The sequence below is a fragment of the Manihot esculenta genome, chromosome 2 (genome assembly GCF_001659605.2).
Source record: "Manihot esculenta cultivar AM560-2 chromosome 2, M.esculenta_v8, whole genome shotgun sequence".
Lineage (NCBI taxonomy): Eukaryota > Viridiplantae > Streptophyta > Magnoliopsida > Malpighiales > Euphorbiaceae > Manihot > Manihot esculenta.
The window spans coordinates 25,053,213-25,069,881 of record NC_035162.2 but is presented as its reverse complement, the minus strand read 5'-3'; the positions used below and the strand labels follow the sequence as shown (position 1 = coordinate 25,069,881).

Below are 16,669 nucleotides of genomic sequence, written 5' to 3'. Positions count from 1 at the left end.
AAGCCCAATTTCTCCACCATATACACACTAGCCACATTTGCACAACTACCTTCATCAATAATGACAGTACACACTTTTCCATTAACCAAACACCTAGTGTGAAATATGTTTTCCCGTTGTTCCAGGCTTTCTTCCTTAACCTGCATATTCAGAGCACGCCTAGCAACAAGCATCTCACAATGTGCAGCAAGCAACACATTATTAACAGACACATCCGAATCATCACAGTCATTATTGCAATTATGAGTTCTTTGAGGTATTCTTGTACAAGTGGACGCTGGTGAGATATTCTGATCTTTACTCATCCTACCTTGAATTAACAAAGAACAAAGAGAACTAGCAAATATTGTGTTAGAAAAGAAAGAACTCAAGTGTTTGCACACTTACCACTCTTTGCTGATTCTTCAATTGCACTTCAGAAACTAAGGTCAACCAACTAACCACAAGGTGCGTTTAATGAAACAAAAAAAAAGAAAACCTAAAGAAAGAACGAAGCGCGCAAAAACTAGAAAGAAGACACTGACAATTTGAAAAGTAACACATGAACTAGGTTTTGTGCTACTTGAAAAATATTACCTAGAGTATAGCCACAAGCAAACAATACTCCAGCAATGTCAAGGAAGTAAAAGCAAGCTTAAACCAAAAAGAAACTTTGAATTGAAATAAAGACGAATCTAGACAAAAGTTTGAATTTAATTCACTTCAATGCAAATTAAATATGGATCTATTTAAATCTACCCAAAAAGGCAAGTATCAAAACACCACAAATAGAATAAAAATATATATATATAAATTTCTCTCAGATCATAAATATGGACGAAAATGGGCATTAAAAAAAAAGATTTGACACCAAATCGATTTAGATCCAATTGCCTTAAATGTGCACTTAAGGAAATAGGCAGAAATTCTTTTATCTCCTAATCTGGATTCAACCAACTTCAAAATTCAAAATTGATTCCCACAAATTACAGCAATCAATTGAGATAGGTAAGGCAATATGGATTTCGGTTTTTTTTTTTATAACTAATAATCAAGAAGGTGCAGCCATGGACATACAAGCTTTCACCGAAAAGAACAAGGAAGAAAAGGAAAACTCAAAAACCCTAGATCCTAAGATAAATCAGAATTTACCTCACTTTGGCTCTGATACCAACTGACGCGGAACCCTATGGCACAAGCCTCAAACCCACACGCACAAGTAGATATGGAATCCAAAGATTTGATAAACCCACCTCCTATGGCACCCCACACTTAGAGAAGCTGAAACACCAATGATCGAAGGATTTAGATGAGAATCTGACAAACGCCACAACGAATAGTTGATAAGTAAGCCAAGATTCCTGGTGCAATTGATGAAAGCAAATCCTCACTCTCACTCAAAGCAATACACGCCAAAGGCATGAGAAGAATTCTGAAATTTTGATTAAAAGCTTCCTCTTACAATTGTTTCTTATCCTTATATAGTAAGAAGAAAAACAAATAAAATCCTAAACACTCTTCTTGGGTCTGACTTAAACACCTAAGGCCCAAGCCCAATCACACACTAAAATAACACATAAGTATTAAAATATAAGCCCACAACATGGCCCAACACTCTAAAACTTAAAAGATAAAATATGGCCAGAATACAAGCCCAAACAAAACTAAAATAAAACTAGCAAACCCATCATAACAAAGTTGAATCTTCACAAAAGCCTTACTTGATCTTCACTTTAGGCTTTCCTTTATGTAGTTTTAGCCCATAGGTTTGATTAGGCTCCCTCAGCCTATGATTGCAAGTGTTGCACCAAATCTGTCCCATATGAGTTAAAGCACGCCCCAAATATATATGGATTATATGAATATGATCTTGAACTACTCTTGGATCCATAGGAATGATATAAGTTTGTTCCACACCATTGTTAGAAATTTGTCCTATTGGATCCGTATCACTAGATATTAACAATAACTCGCACCATAAAATTTATGCTCAAATGCAAGAAGTTCCAATCTATTGTGTGGAGTTTTACGGAATATCAAGTGTTCGGCTATAGCAAGCTTTCAAAAGTATTCAACAAGATGGGATGCTATGCCGGCAAGACTATGCAATTTGCAAAGCATAAAAGAAAACAAAATGAAATCAGAGTACGGGTTTGAAGGGTTTCTTACGTTATCCATGGACCATTAGTTGAAACTAGAGCAACTGCAGGTCTCTTTAACCTCTTGCTAAATATTAGGGAATTTGTCCAAGAACTTGGGCTCAATCACAAGCCAGAAATCCTGCTCTTTATTACGCTCCCCATAATTACGATGGCGCTCAAACAAGAGCTCCTTAAAGTGCTCCTCTTCATCCAGCATGAATTTGGCATTTGCAACAACAAAATAATACTTGTTGGCTTGTTGCTGCATTGTAAAATATCAAAGTAAGATTACATATCTTCGGCTAAAAAATCCAAAAGAAACTTCCATATACATTCCCTCTATTTGGAATCAAGGATTCTTTAATTTCTTTTGTATCAATTTTCTTGTTTGGAATGAAAAAATTCAATTCTTTTTAATTTAGAAAATTTTCATTTTGGAAAAAGTTGAAATCTAAATGAATCATACCATACGAAAAGTGATATAGGCTCCTAGAAAGGAATTGCATGTTCACTTGAATGTGTTATTTCCTTTTCTATTGCAACATAAGTACATTTCCCCATTCAATCGAAGATTCAAAGGTAGACCCTTGTCTCAAGGAAAACAAATAGCCTCTTGTAACTTGCACCTGAATTTTAACCTTTGCCCTTGGTCAATTAAGGAGAAGGAAAACCACTTATCAACTAGGCTAACCCTTGGGATTCATCCACTTGGATGTTTATTTCATTAATGTAGTAAAATCAAAATTGGGCAATTCGTATTACTGATGCAACTATTTACAAATGAACTTTTCACTGACATAATTTTCCATCCACCGATGAACAGAGACTACTAAACGTTGGCAATTGTTGAATCTCTTGAACCAAATATACACAGGATCAGAAAGATGAAAAGAAAAGGCTGAAGAAAGAATGAAGAACCTTGTCAGGAGGATTTGGGGATGATGAACTGAGGTCATTTGAGTCAATAGCAGCAACAGCAGTCTTAAAAGAGGTAAAGGGTCTGGTAAGCATAAACAGATGTGATGGTGGTTGTGATCCTTTGGAGCCAAAGTGAGTGGTTGGAAGATGAGCCAAGGCAAAACAGTGTTGGTCTCGCTGAAGCTACAGACAGGTAGCTAAGACAATCTAAAAGAAAGCCATAATCATATCTAGCTTATCTGCAATGTTTTTATTTATTTATATGTTATAAAATTTTTTTAATTCATTTTTTGTTCCGACCATGTACTTTTCCTGGTCGGATATCAAAATCTCAACTACTAAGGCACTGTTTCTTTATCTTGGGCCCAATTAGAATACCTTACAGCTTTTGATTCAAAAAAAATACGATCAAAATTCAATTGAATTTATTTATTTCTATTAGTCCTGTTGTTTCAAATATATTAATTTAATTTTTTAAAAAAGAATTGAAATCCTATAATTTTTATCTGTAGGTATTTTTTATTAATTTTTAAAATATATTTATTTTAAAAGATATTAAATTTTATTAAATATTAATAGATATTTTGAGAGATTATTTAAAAAAATAAAAATTAAATAGAATTATAATAATTAATCTATATATTATTATAATATAAAAAATGACAATAATTATAAGATAATAAAAAAAATATTGATAAAAATTATTTAATGAGTGAGTATAAATTATAAGAATATATTTAAAAATTTTTTTTAAAATGAATGGTTATTATTGATAGATGGACATGAAATAAATTAAAATTTTATAAAATATAAACTTTTTAAGTAGATTTAGTTCACTATGAATTAAAAAATATTAAAGTGAGTCATTTTTTTTATGATATAATCTATTTATTCGTAGTTTGATTTATAATATATCGATTTATACAAAATATTTTTTTTCGTAAAATAAAGTTTTTTTAAGATTTTGAAATTTACATCATTTCTTATTATTTGAGAGAAATAGAAAGTGTTTTAAAATATTTAAAGATTTTAAAGTAAAAAAATTACACATTTATTTGAAAATATATATATAAATTAAGAAAAGTAATTTTAGAACCCATGAGTAATTGTTTTTCCCGCAGTTGCTGGTTGCTGGCGTGCTTTAGTTAATGTAGTTCCTTGCCTCTCTTTGCTTCAGTCCAGGAGAGTTCCGGTTGATTCGATGTGTCCGTTGTGTCATGAGGCTCCTGAGACTATCCTACATATTCTTGTTCAGTGTCCTTTTGCCCGCAGTTGCTGGTTGAGTTCGCCTTTGGGTTGGCCTGCATTCTCCGCTGCCTCTCTTTGGGAGTGGTTCTCTTCAGCCTTCCTCACTGCTTCTGCGGAGAATGCTTCCCTTATTCTAATGATATGTTGGGCTTTGTGGCATAACAGAAATAATGTTGTTTGGAAAGCTCAGGGTCGAACTGCGAGTGGTGTGTTCTTCATGGCACTGAATTTTTTGCAGCAATGGAGGGAGGCCTGTTCTGATTCTACCAGCTGCACCAATGTTGTATCGGCTTTGACTGTTTGGTCTCCTCCACCGCTGGGTTGGATTAAGGTTAATATTGACGCCTCTTTAAACTCGCAACGAAGTTCGCTAGGCTTTGGCTGTGTAGTCCGAGATGCTAATGGTAGCTTTATAGCGGCTAAAGCAGGCTGTTTTTGCAGTCAGATGGAGGTTAAGTGTGTTGAGGCAGTGGCTTTTCGAGAGACATTGAGATGGATTAAAGAGTGCGGATGGGATCGAGTTCTTTTCGAATCGGATGCTCAGGTTCTTATTGTGTCCATTAACAATGCTTCATTAGATGATTTATCACCTTTTGGTCTTTTGGTTCAAGATTGTAAATTGCTTCTATCCAGTTATGAGGAAGCAAGATGTGCTTTTATTCATAGGTCTGCGAATGATGTCGCTCATGTTCTAGCAACATCGGCTCATTCTGAGTCAGGTCAAGGAGTTTGGGTTCATGTCCCTCCTCCTCATATAGTTTCCTTGATCGCTTTGAGTTAATAATATTTCTTTCATTTTCAAAAAAAATAGTAATTGTTTTTCAAATTAAAGATAGTAAATAGTAAATCATCAAAATTACTTTTTCTATCTTTATAATAATTTATTGTAATTTTATATACAAAAGGTAAAACAAAATTATTATTTAAGAAACTACTTTTTTTTTTATTATCCTTCCTAACTTCTATATAAGAGAAAAATATTTTAATTTACTTTCCTTGTTTTTCTCCCTTTATTTTATTTTCCTCTAAAAGTTTTCTAAATATTATAGTAATATAGCATATAAAATTTTTAGCTTACTTGTCCATTGAAGCCTTAGAGAGATTTATAATTCATTAAAAATCTTTTAATCAACATAATTTACTTTGCAAAAGATTAACCTAATTGTTTGATATATATAAGCAACTTCAGTTGAGAATTATTACCATACATCTCAATGTCTAAGTGTTGTTTTTTTTTTATTATTCTTAAAATTTTCCTATTTTATTTCAATATCAATTATTTTATCCATTCCATTGTTTACCACACCCACTTTTGGGTTTATCATTAAAATAATATTAAATAAAGTATTTACTAAAATAATGTTAACTCAAAACAAATTATCAAAATAATATTTTTGATATAGGAAATGTTAAGGTAACTGGCTTTTTTTAGAGCAAATTGATTTAAACTGATTCTCATTTACACCATGTTTAAATTAAGGGAAAATAAGATATAAAGAAAAATTAAAAGAAATTGTCCATTCAAAATCGAGTCCGAAATTCAAACCCAAAAAATTAAGGTTTAGTATTTTATTGATAAATTCATGGGAGATTTATAATTTAGTCCCTGGATATTGTCATTATTAATAAGTCAGTCCCTGTATTTTTAAAAACCTATTAAAACGTTCTTATATTTTATTTCCGTCAACGAAATAGTCCTTCCGTCCTATTTTCTATTAAAATTAGATAAAAGAGGAGAGAGAAAATTTTTAAAATCCAATTTTACCCTCAAATAAAACCATTTATTTAGTCCTTGTATATTACAATTATTAACAAGTTAGTCCTTACATTTTTAAAAATCTATTAAAATATTTTTATCTTTTTTCATACTTATTAAAACGTTCTTATCGTTTTTTTTTCGTCAATGAAATAGTCCTTATTTTTTCTCAGATCTATTAAAACGTTCTTATCGTCTATTAAAACGTTCTTATTGTTTCTTTTTGTCAATGAAATAGTCCCTATCTTTTTTCTCCTCCTCCTCCTCCTCCTCCTCCTCTGAAGAAGAAGAAGAAGAAGAAGAAGAAGAAGAAGAAGAAGAAGAAGATATATAGAAAGATATTTTATGGTTACAATATATCTTATTTTAATAATAAATATTTTAATTTTAGATTTAGTGTCTTAATTTTTTAACTTAAATATAATGATAGCCTCAGTTTTAAATTATGATATCAAATCTATATTTTATATTCTCAATTTAAAATTATATTTTTTAATTTTAAATTAAAATTACAATTATGAAAGTTATTTTTTTTCTAATCAATAAAATAATTAGTTAAATTATTTATTATTTTTATATTTTTAATTGGTTCAGTTTTAATATTTTAAATTTTAAAATATTTAATTAATTTAATTAGATTAGGCATAAATTCGAATTTATTTACATATCCGACTAACAAATTAAAAAATAGAAAAGATAATGTATTAGGAAAATAACACTTCACAGTTTAAAAAATAAAATAATTTGTATAAATATAATTAATCTAATAATTATAACAAAAAGCATATTTAAAATATATGTACAATTTCGATTCAATGTATATTTAAATTTAATTATAAATTTGACTAATAAATTAAAGAGTATGAAAAATAATATAAAAAATAGGTTAAATCAAATAATATTTCACGGTCTAAAAAATAAAACAATTCATATATTAATCTAATTTTCCTAATTTATATTATATATAAAAATAAAAAAACAAAAATAATAAAATTTTCATAATGTTTTAAAATTTTAAATTATTTAAAAATGAATAATTTATCTTATAAATTAATTTATTTTTTAAATTACTTTTTTAATAATAAATTTATTTTAATTAATAATCTATACTATACATAAAAGTGAGAATGAGAAACCATACAAATTTTTAAATTACTCTTATTTAAATATAATTATTGATTGTTTTGATCAATGAATATTTAAAATATAAAAATTAAAAGTAGTTCACTTATAACCATTTCATTAATAAAAATATAAAAGTCTTAATTTATTAATGGTCTCTTCTTGATTCGTGTTTTACTATTATGTAGAAAATAAAATATTATTAGAAATAGATCACATAAGTGTTAAGAAAATATTAAAAATATTGATATCAATATTAAATTAATTTTTAGAAAAATTGTTAATTAAATTTAAGGGGGAAAAATCAATAAAAAAAATAAAATTCTTAATTAAAATATATATTACGAACTTTCCATACAAATAAAATCATTCTCTCCGCCTATTTATTAGCATTTTATTTTATAACATTGACATTTTATTTTAATGAAATTTTTATAAATTGTTAATTATCATATACTTATTGGCGTATTTTTTATTTGCTCCAATTAACTATTTTGGTGTTTGGATTTAATTTTTTCAACATATATAAAAAAGTCTTTAATTTTTAATTTTTATTTGATTTTAACTTAAAATTTATTTTAAAATTTAATGTGATGATATCATCCTCTTTTATATGGATTCTGACTCGCGGTTGTCGAAACCGGTTAAAAATAATCTTTCTGGTTATCAACAATCTTACAACTGTAAATAGTGGTGAAAGAATCGAACTCACAGGGAATTGAAAACTTATCTATCTTTCTTAACAAGACCAAGAGAATTAACTGAAAGAGAAATTGAAAGCAAAATAAACTGAAACAAGATAAAACTGAAAGCAAATAAACTGAAAGTAAATGGGGGGTTTTGAGATTGATGCAATTAATCTAAAACTGAAAGCAATAAAAGAAGGCAAATAATTAAAATAAAAGAAATCAATAATGAGAAAGCTCTAGTTGAAGAATCGGATTCACTTCAGTTGTTAGGATTGATCATTGACACTATGTTTCTTTGGTTGTTTCAATAGATAACCGGGGGGAAAAGGGATACATTCCTTAACACCTATTCTCGACAAGAACAAAGTGTAATTAAAAACCAATTTTTTAACTTCTGTGAACAAGTTGAACAAACTATACCCTTCTTTACATACTTAAAATATTTTCATGAAAATAGACTAAATGTTTTAGAAAAGAAAATACATAAATGGAACAAAGTTAATGATATAGGAGACCCAAGTGACCAATATTATGAATCTAAGAGGCCACCTATGAATAGAGCATTTTTTAAAAAAGACCATATATATAATGGTATACAACCAATTGTTCATTCACAAAGTATACAAAATACTGAAATAAAAGATATTTGTTTACAAAATAATTGGACTAATGTAACCTTACATTTATTAGGTCAACAATTAGATAGAATAGAAGAAAAAGTAGAACAAAACCATGAAGCTATAACAGACATAGATCATATTGAAATACCAAAGACACCATCTCCCATAGAGTATAAACCAAATACTACATATACTTCCCAAAGATATACTACTGCAAAACCATATAATATAGATCCTGCTAAAAAACAAGTAAATAAACCTTTTACAAAAATGATACCACCATCACAGAATCCAATAGATACAGTAACAATAAAACCTAAAACGGAATTAAGTGATATGTCTAAACTATTATAAAAAATAATAAATGAACAAAACACTTCTCCAAAAACCAGTACATCAGGAGGTATTAAAATAGAAGAACCTTTACAAACATTACCATCAAAAGGAGAAAGTACTAGTAAAGATAAAGGTAAAATAACCATTTTAACTGAATATAATGAAACCTCTTCTTCAGAAGATGAAACTATATACAATCCCTTAGAAGCATCAGACTCTGACCAAGAATATAATATTCCCTTAAATACCATAGAAAGACAATATAATAATAGACCAGATGATTTAAAAATTCTAGATAGGAAACAAAAACAATACAATGCAAAAAATATATATGAGTGGAATATAGATGAAAGATCTGAAGTAGAAATAATACAAATAACCAAGGAAATGGTAATAGTAGGAAATATATATAAACAGAGAGTTGGAGTTACTGAAAAAGAAGCAGCTGAAAATATAATATTAGGATTTACTGGTGAATTAAGAACTTGGTGGGACAAATTATTAAGCAATGAAATAAAAGATAATATTCTATCAGCAAGACAAATTGATACAACAACAGGAGAATTAGTCATAGATCCTTCAACAGGACAACCACAATCTTTTACCTTAGCTTACTTAGTTTACAATATTATATCACATTTTATAGGAGATTTAGATCTATATACAGAAAGAAATAGTGAAATTTTACAAAATCTTAAATGTAGAAAATTAGAAAATTTTAGATGGTATAAAGACAATTTCTTAAAAAGAGTATATGCATTAGCAGACCCAAATGCTTACCATTAGAAAGAAAAATTTCTAACAGGATTGCCTAGATTATTTTCAACAAAAGTCAAAGAAACAATTGAACAAAAGTTTGGACACATTTCATATGATGATTTAACTTATGGAGATTTAATAACATGTGTAAATTTAACAGGCATAAGATTATGTAGAGACATGAAATTACAAAATAAATTAAAAATGGAAAATAGACAATCTAGAAAAGAATTAGGTAATTGGTGTGAACAATTTGGTTTTGGAACAATCAAGAAACAAAAACATAGAAAATATAAACCTTTTAAAACAGATAAAATTTATAAAAAATATAATTACCAACGAAAACAATATAATAAACAAATAGATAAAAAACCTTTTAAAAGAAAACAATTTAAACGAAATAATAAGAAAAATAATTTCAAAAGAACAAATAATAAAGATAATATAACATATTATTTATGTAACCAAAGAGGACATTATGCCAAAGAATGCCCTGCTAGAAAAAAGATACATGAGCTAGGTTTAGAATTGAAAATAGATAACATTGACCAATTATTAGAAAAAATAGACCATATCAGCTTATCTTCTTCAGAGTTAGATGATGATTATAGTAGTGACAATTCTTCAGATACAATAAGCAGTACAGATAGTAACTATAATTGTAAAGGAGAAATTTATAATTGTAAAGGAGAAATTTATAATTGTAATAATAAAATAAATATTTTAACAGAATATAATCGAATGCTAGAACAAATAGAACAAGTACAAGATTCAAATATTAAAAGAAAATTTTTTGAAAAATTAACAAAATTAATTAATGAAGAAATAAAACAAGGAACAGAGGCACCAACAAACTTTGAAGAAATAGAACAGCTGTTTAGACATAAGAAACCAGTAACAACAATTTCTTCTATGGATTTATAATCAGACATAAAACAGTTAAAATTAGAAGTTAGACAACTAAAATTGAGATGTGACCAGTTGGAACAAAATCAAAATTCAAAAAATAAAGAGAAAATTGTAGAAAAGAAAGAAAAAATTAATTCAGAAAATGAAAGCGATAAAGAATTAAAATTTAATGATATTACTAGAATTAAATATCAAAAGTGGTATGTAAAAATTACTTTGACAATTAAAGATTTTAAACTTGAAACCATAGCCATGTTAGACTCAGGAGCAGATATGAACTGCATAGACCAAGGAATTATACCTATTAAATATTTCCATAAAACAAAACAAACTTTATCAGCAGCCAATTCAACCAAAGTTAAAATAGATTATAAAATACCAAATGCACATATTTGTAACAGTGGGATCTGTTTTAAAACAAGTTTTATGTTAATTAAAAATCTTAATACCCAAATCATATTGGGAAACCCTTTTTTACAAATGTTATATCCTTTTAAAGTAACACAATTAGGCTTAGAAACTAACGTACTAGGACAAAATATTATTTTTAAATTTATATCACCAATTAATTACCATGATGTCAATTTATTTCAACAAGAATATATAAGTAAAATCAATAATATAGAAAACCAAATAAAATTTCTTAAGAAAGATTTACATTCTGTAAAAATAGAAGAACAATTAGAAAAACCAATTATCCAACAACAAATAAAAGAAATTCAAGAACAATTTGAAAAAGATTTATGTTCAGACTTACCAACAGCTTTTTGGAATCGGAAGCAACATATAGTTACTTTACCATATGAACCAGACTTCAAAGAACAAGATATTCCTACAAAAGCTAGACCTATCCAAATGAACCAAGAAATGTTAGAATTTTGTAAAAAAGAAATTCAAGACTTATTAACCAAAAATTTAATTAGGCCAAGCAAATCACCATGGTCATGTGCAGCCTTTTATGTTATAAAAAATGCTGAAATAGAAAGAGGTGCACCCAGATTAGTAATTAATTATAAACCATTAAACAAAGTTCTGAGATGGATAAGATATCCAATACCAAATAAACAGGATCTTTTAAATAGATTATATAAAGCCGAAATTTTTTCAAAATTTGACATGAAATCTGGTTTTTGGCAAGTACAAATAGATGAGAAAGACAAATATAAAACTGCATTTACCTTACCTTTTGGACAATACGAATGGAATATAATGCCGTTTGGATTAAAAAATGCACCAAGTGAATTTCAAAAGATTATGAATGACATTTTCACACCATATGATTTTATAATAACATATATAGATGATGTTTTAGTATTTAGCCAAGATATCTCCCAACATATTAGACATTTACAAATTTTTTATAAGACAATAAAAATAAATGGATTAGTTTTATCTAAACCAAAAATGAAAATATTTCAAACAAAAATTAGATTTTTAGGTCATGAGATTTTCCAAAACACAATTATACCAATACAAAGAAGTATTGAGTTTGCAGACAAATTTCCTGATGAAATAAAAGATAAAAATCAATTACAGCGATTTTTAGGATCATTAAATTACATTTCTGATTTTTATCCTAAGTTAAGAATATTTTGTAAACCATTGTATAGTAGATTAAAAACAAATCCTAAACCATGGACTGAAGAACACACAAAAATAATTCAAGAGATTAAAAAATATGTTAAAAACTTACCATGCTTAAACATTTGTAATCCAGACCATCCAAAAATAGTTGAAACTGATGCATCTGACCAAGGATACGGTGGAATTCTTAAACAACATATAAATGATAAGAATTATATTATAAGATATTATTCTGGCATATGGAATCCCACACAAGAGAAATACTCTACAATTAAAAAAGAGATTTTAGCAATAGTTTTATGTGTTACAAAATTTCAAAGTGACTTATTAAACCAAAAATTTACCATTAGAGTAGACTGTAAAGCCGCAAAAGATGTATTAACCAAAGATGTGAAAAATTTAGCTGCTAAACATATTTTTGCACGATGGCAAGCCTTTTTATCCATATTTGATTTTGATATTATACATATTAAAGGAACTGACAATTCTATTGCAGATTTTCTAACCCGAGAATTTTTGCAGGGAAAATGACCGATAAAGGCAAGGAAAGTGATAAGATCTCTTTGAGATCACAGACCAATATTTCAAAGACAAATTTGACCAAATTACAATTATTTACTTCAGGACATAGTCCTATACAAAGTCTCACTTCTAGACAAAATATTTCAGGACAGTTATCTGTTCCTCGACCATTGTATACTACTACTACTAGTATCATAAATAGACCAATAGGTCATATATCAAGTGCTCTTGTTACACAACCAAATTATCCAAGACCTAGGTCGCCAAGGCCTAATTTCACTTCACTCAACAAATTTAGCCCATTACATGCAGAACCAATACCTCCTTCTACCTTCAAACAAATAGTCACTGGACCATCTTCTCCAAGCCCAATAACTTCTTCAAGCCCATCATCTTCAAACCAAATAGATCCAACCCAATATAAATATAAACCCATTGAAGACCATATTCTCACTATAGAACCAGAATATTGGGCCCAGAATCCTAATTTAAATGTTTACCAACTTTGTGAATCTATCTTTCCAAAAACCCATTATTACATCTCAGACAATTTCCAAAAATCCCAAGCATATTATGAGACCATCCTTATTCATACCAATTCCATTCTTATACAAAACAATTTTGACCCCCAGATCCATAACAAACTCAGATATTGCAAAGTGCGACTCTTAAAGGTATGGACTCTTACTGAGTGGGGACAAGAGCCCCATCGAACCAAAGAATTTACTTTTACCAATGGACAATTGAGACAAAATGCAAAGTATAATTACTATGATTACCAAATGGCCTGGGAAAGAACTTTCCTAAAACAAAATGACCAATTATCCATTTCCTTCTTTTTCTATATTTTTGACAATTTTACATATCCGATACCATATTGGTTTCACCAATGGTGGAACAAATTTGGACTCAATGAAGACATCATTCCTGACCAAATTAAAATGGCACAAACCCAATTATTTGATAGAAACAAATTACCAGACACCATTATTTGCTCTCCTAAATGGTTAATATATTCTCACTATTTCCATATCCCTTGGATATTTATGATTGAATACCAAATCAAAGACCAAACTATTGATCATTTTCAGATACCAATTCTAGCCCGAAAGTTCAAAATCAAGTGGTGGGCAAAAACTGATCTTGAAGCCTGTGGCCCAACGGCCATAGAACAATTTTTTTCAAATTATCCTCAATATTGCAAAATTCCAAGCCCATCTTCTATAACCAAGCAAGAGACCTTTTTAGCCCGAAAACAACATATTATGGCCCAAATGGCTGCCTGTACTTCTGAGCAAGAATATGAAAAATTACTTGAAGAACTCAAAGAAACAAGAAGTTCCACGACATCACCATCACCAGTAGATTTATCTGATGAGAATGATGACTTTTTTACTCAAGTAGAGATATAGGACCCACAATGGACCTACAATCTGACTCAGCAGACAAAGACAAAAGCAGAAATTTACAGACAATGACAAAAGCAATGACTCAGTAGACAAAACAAAAGACTTGGACCCACAGAGCATTACACAGACAAATGGCAGACAAAGTGACCGACAGAAACAAAAGACATGGGACCCACAGAGCACTTACCAGATGACCGCTCAACCAGATTGAAAAAATTTTCAAGTCCGGACCGCTCAACCAGATTTGATAAAATTTGAAGTCCGTGTTTATAAAAGGAAGCATTCAGTTCATTTGAGGACACACCGAAATTTCTCACCATCAAAATTTCTTTCAATGTATGCAAAGTTTAGTTTATATTTCAAGAATTGTAAGGAAACCGTAGTTTACAACAACTCGGTTGTAGCAGTTATTGTATAAATATTTGTAAGTACAAAGTAAGTTTGTATTTTGTATTCAGTCTTTAATATATTTGTATTTTACCAACTGATACTGTATAAGTCCGTATTGACGGCAACTCTTCTCTCTCTCTTCGATTATCACTCTGACTTATCTCTGAGGATCTCAGGATAAGATTGCAGGAACCTTAACCAAAATTAAAACATTGCATTCATAATAAGTATACTCTGTGGTTGCAGCTTATGCTGATCTTCCACATCAGAAATTGTGTTGCTCATTTGCTCATTTAAACTTAAGAATACCATTAAAAATGGAAATTGAAATAATAGTGTATTATTGTTATACTTGTAGATGTTATTATACTGTAATATTTATTAATTAATTACTGTACTACTGTAATATTTATTAATTAATTACTGTACTTGTAGGTGTATTATTGGCGTAATTTTTATTTGCTCCAATTAACTATTTTGGTGTTTGGATTTAATTTTTTCAACATATATAAAAAAGTCTTTAATTTTTAATTTTTATTTGATTTTAACTTAAAATTTATTTTAAAATTTAATGTGATGATATCATCCTCTTTTATATGGATTCTGACTCGCGGTTGTCGAAACCGGTTAAAAATAATCTTTCTGGTTATCAACAATCTTACAACTGTAAATAGTGGTGAAAGAATCGAACTCACAGGGAATTGAAAACTTATCTATCTTTCTTAACAAGACCAAGAGAATTAACTGAAAGAGAAATTGAAAGCAAAATAAACTGAAACAAGATAAAACTGAAAGCAAATAAACTGAAAGTAAATGGGGGGTTTTGAGATTGATGCAATTAATCTAAAACTGAAAGCAATAAAAGAAGGCAAATAATTAAAATAAAAGAAATCAATAATGAGAAAGCTCTAGTTGAAGAATCGGATTCACTTCAGTTGTTAGGATTGATCATTGACACTATGTTTCTTTGGTTGTTTCAATAGATTAATTATGGGATGCAAGACGCTTCTCACCACCATGTCTCTCCTTAAGATTAAACCAATTAGGGAACGTCCTCTAATTAATCACTAATCAACAAGTTGCCAAGGAACATCCTTGGGCCTCAGGCAACAAACAACTGTCAATTACATTAAGAAATAGAGAGATTTAATCCTAGCTACCCAAACGCATGGAGATATTGTTAGATCATACAATTTCCTTAGTTTTTACACCAAGTATTCTTATGTTTGAACAATCCAACTAATTACGGACTTAAGATTATTCAAACTAACAATATATTACCTTGCAATCAAGAATCAATTGGCCACATTGAACAAAATAACAAAGCAATAATGGAATCAAGCATGAAATTGTATGAATATTGAACAAACCAAAGACAAACAGTTTATGTTCAGATCTCACAATCCATAAAACAACTTAAGTTTTAACCAATCTTCAACTAGAATAAAAGGTTTCAGCCACTCATGGCTGAAACAAAATAAGAAAATAAAGAAAGGAAGAAGAAGAGATGGTGCCACTTGCAATCCCGTAGGTGTGTCCAAGAGGGAGTAAAAAAAGCATGGGGAGGCTCCTTATGTGTCTTTTTATAGTTGAAAGTGTTGCCTTAGGTCTCCTTGCTGTCCAAGTTGATGCTCAAGAGGTGCTTGCTGCCCAAGTTGTGTCTGAAAAGGAAAGAATCGTATTGCAAGGTCTTTAGAAGGAAGGAGGCGTGCGGATTGGCTCTTCAGAAGGAAGGAGGCGCGCGGATGGGTTGTGCAGAGAGAAAGATATGTTGTCCAATCTTTCCTTTTTAGGTGGAGCCTTTGTTTGAATTTCAAATCTTGAATGCTGAATGCAAGAGAGGCAAGTGCGTCTTTTTGAAATCTTGCTGCCTAAATAGGAAGATCTGACTGCTGCAGTGTGTGCACATCTTTAAAAAAGGAAAGAAAGATCTACAATTTGAATTTCAAATAATCTTCTGACTGAGCTTTCCTTATTTGTTTTTGCTTCTGCACTTTCCTTATTTGAAAACTTTCCTTATTTGAAAACTTTCCTTATTTGAAAACTTTCCTTATTTGAAAACTTTCCTTTTTTGAAAACTTTTCATATTTGGCACTTTTTTGCAGTTTTAAGAGCATTTTCACCAGATTGTCTCTTTACACCTAATAGCTGCAAAACAAGATTAAAACCACAAAATTAGGCAGAAATGGTATAAATAAACATCAATAACATTAGGATAAAATGGGCTAAATTATGCTCTATCAAATACCCCCACACCTAACTTTTTACTTGTCCTCAAGCAAATAAA

General features: G+C 29.4%; 1 protein-coding gene across 1 annotated transcript; it reads right to left on the bottom strand.

Annotated features, from left to right (window-relative positions):
* Positions 1–1,936: 1,936 nt before the first annotated feature.
* LOC110608748 (ycf54-like protein) lies at positions 1,937–3,258 on the bottom strand. The gene is made up of 2 exons (XM_021748036.2): positions 3,039–3,258; positions 1,937–2,382 (listed from the first exon to the last, which is right to left on the bottom strand). The coding sequence occupies exons 1-2, from the start codon at positions 3,129–3,131 to the stop codon at positions 2,206–2,208; spliced, it is 270 nt and encodes an 89-aa protein (XP_021603728.2). The 5' UTR covers positions 3,132–3,258; the 3' UTR covers positions 1,937–2,205.
* Between the last annotated feature and the right edge of the window lie 13,411 nt (positions 3,259–16,669).

Excerpts from the sequence above, each read along its gene's own strand:
- LOC110608748 (XM_021748036.2), bottom strand. The coding sequence starts at position 3,131 with ATGCTTACCAGACCCTTTACCTCTTTTAAGACTGCTGTTGCTGCTATT. Across the intron at positions 2,383-3,038 it reads CCCCAAATCCTCCTGACAAG|CAACAAGCCAACAAGTATTA; the intron begins GTTCTTCATTCT and ends TTTACAATGCAG.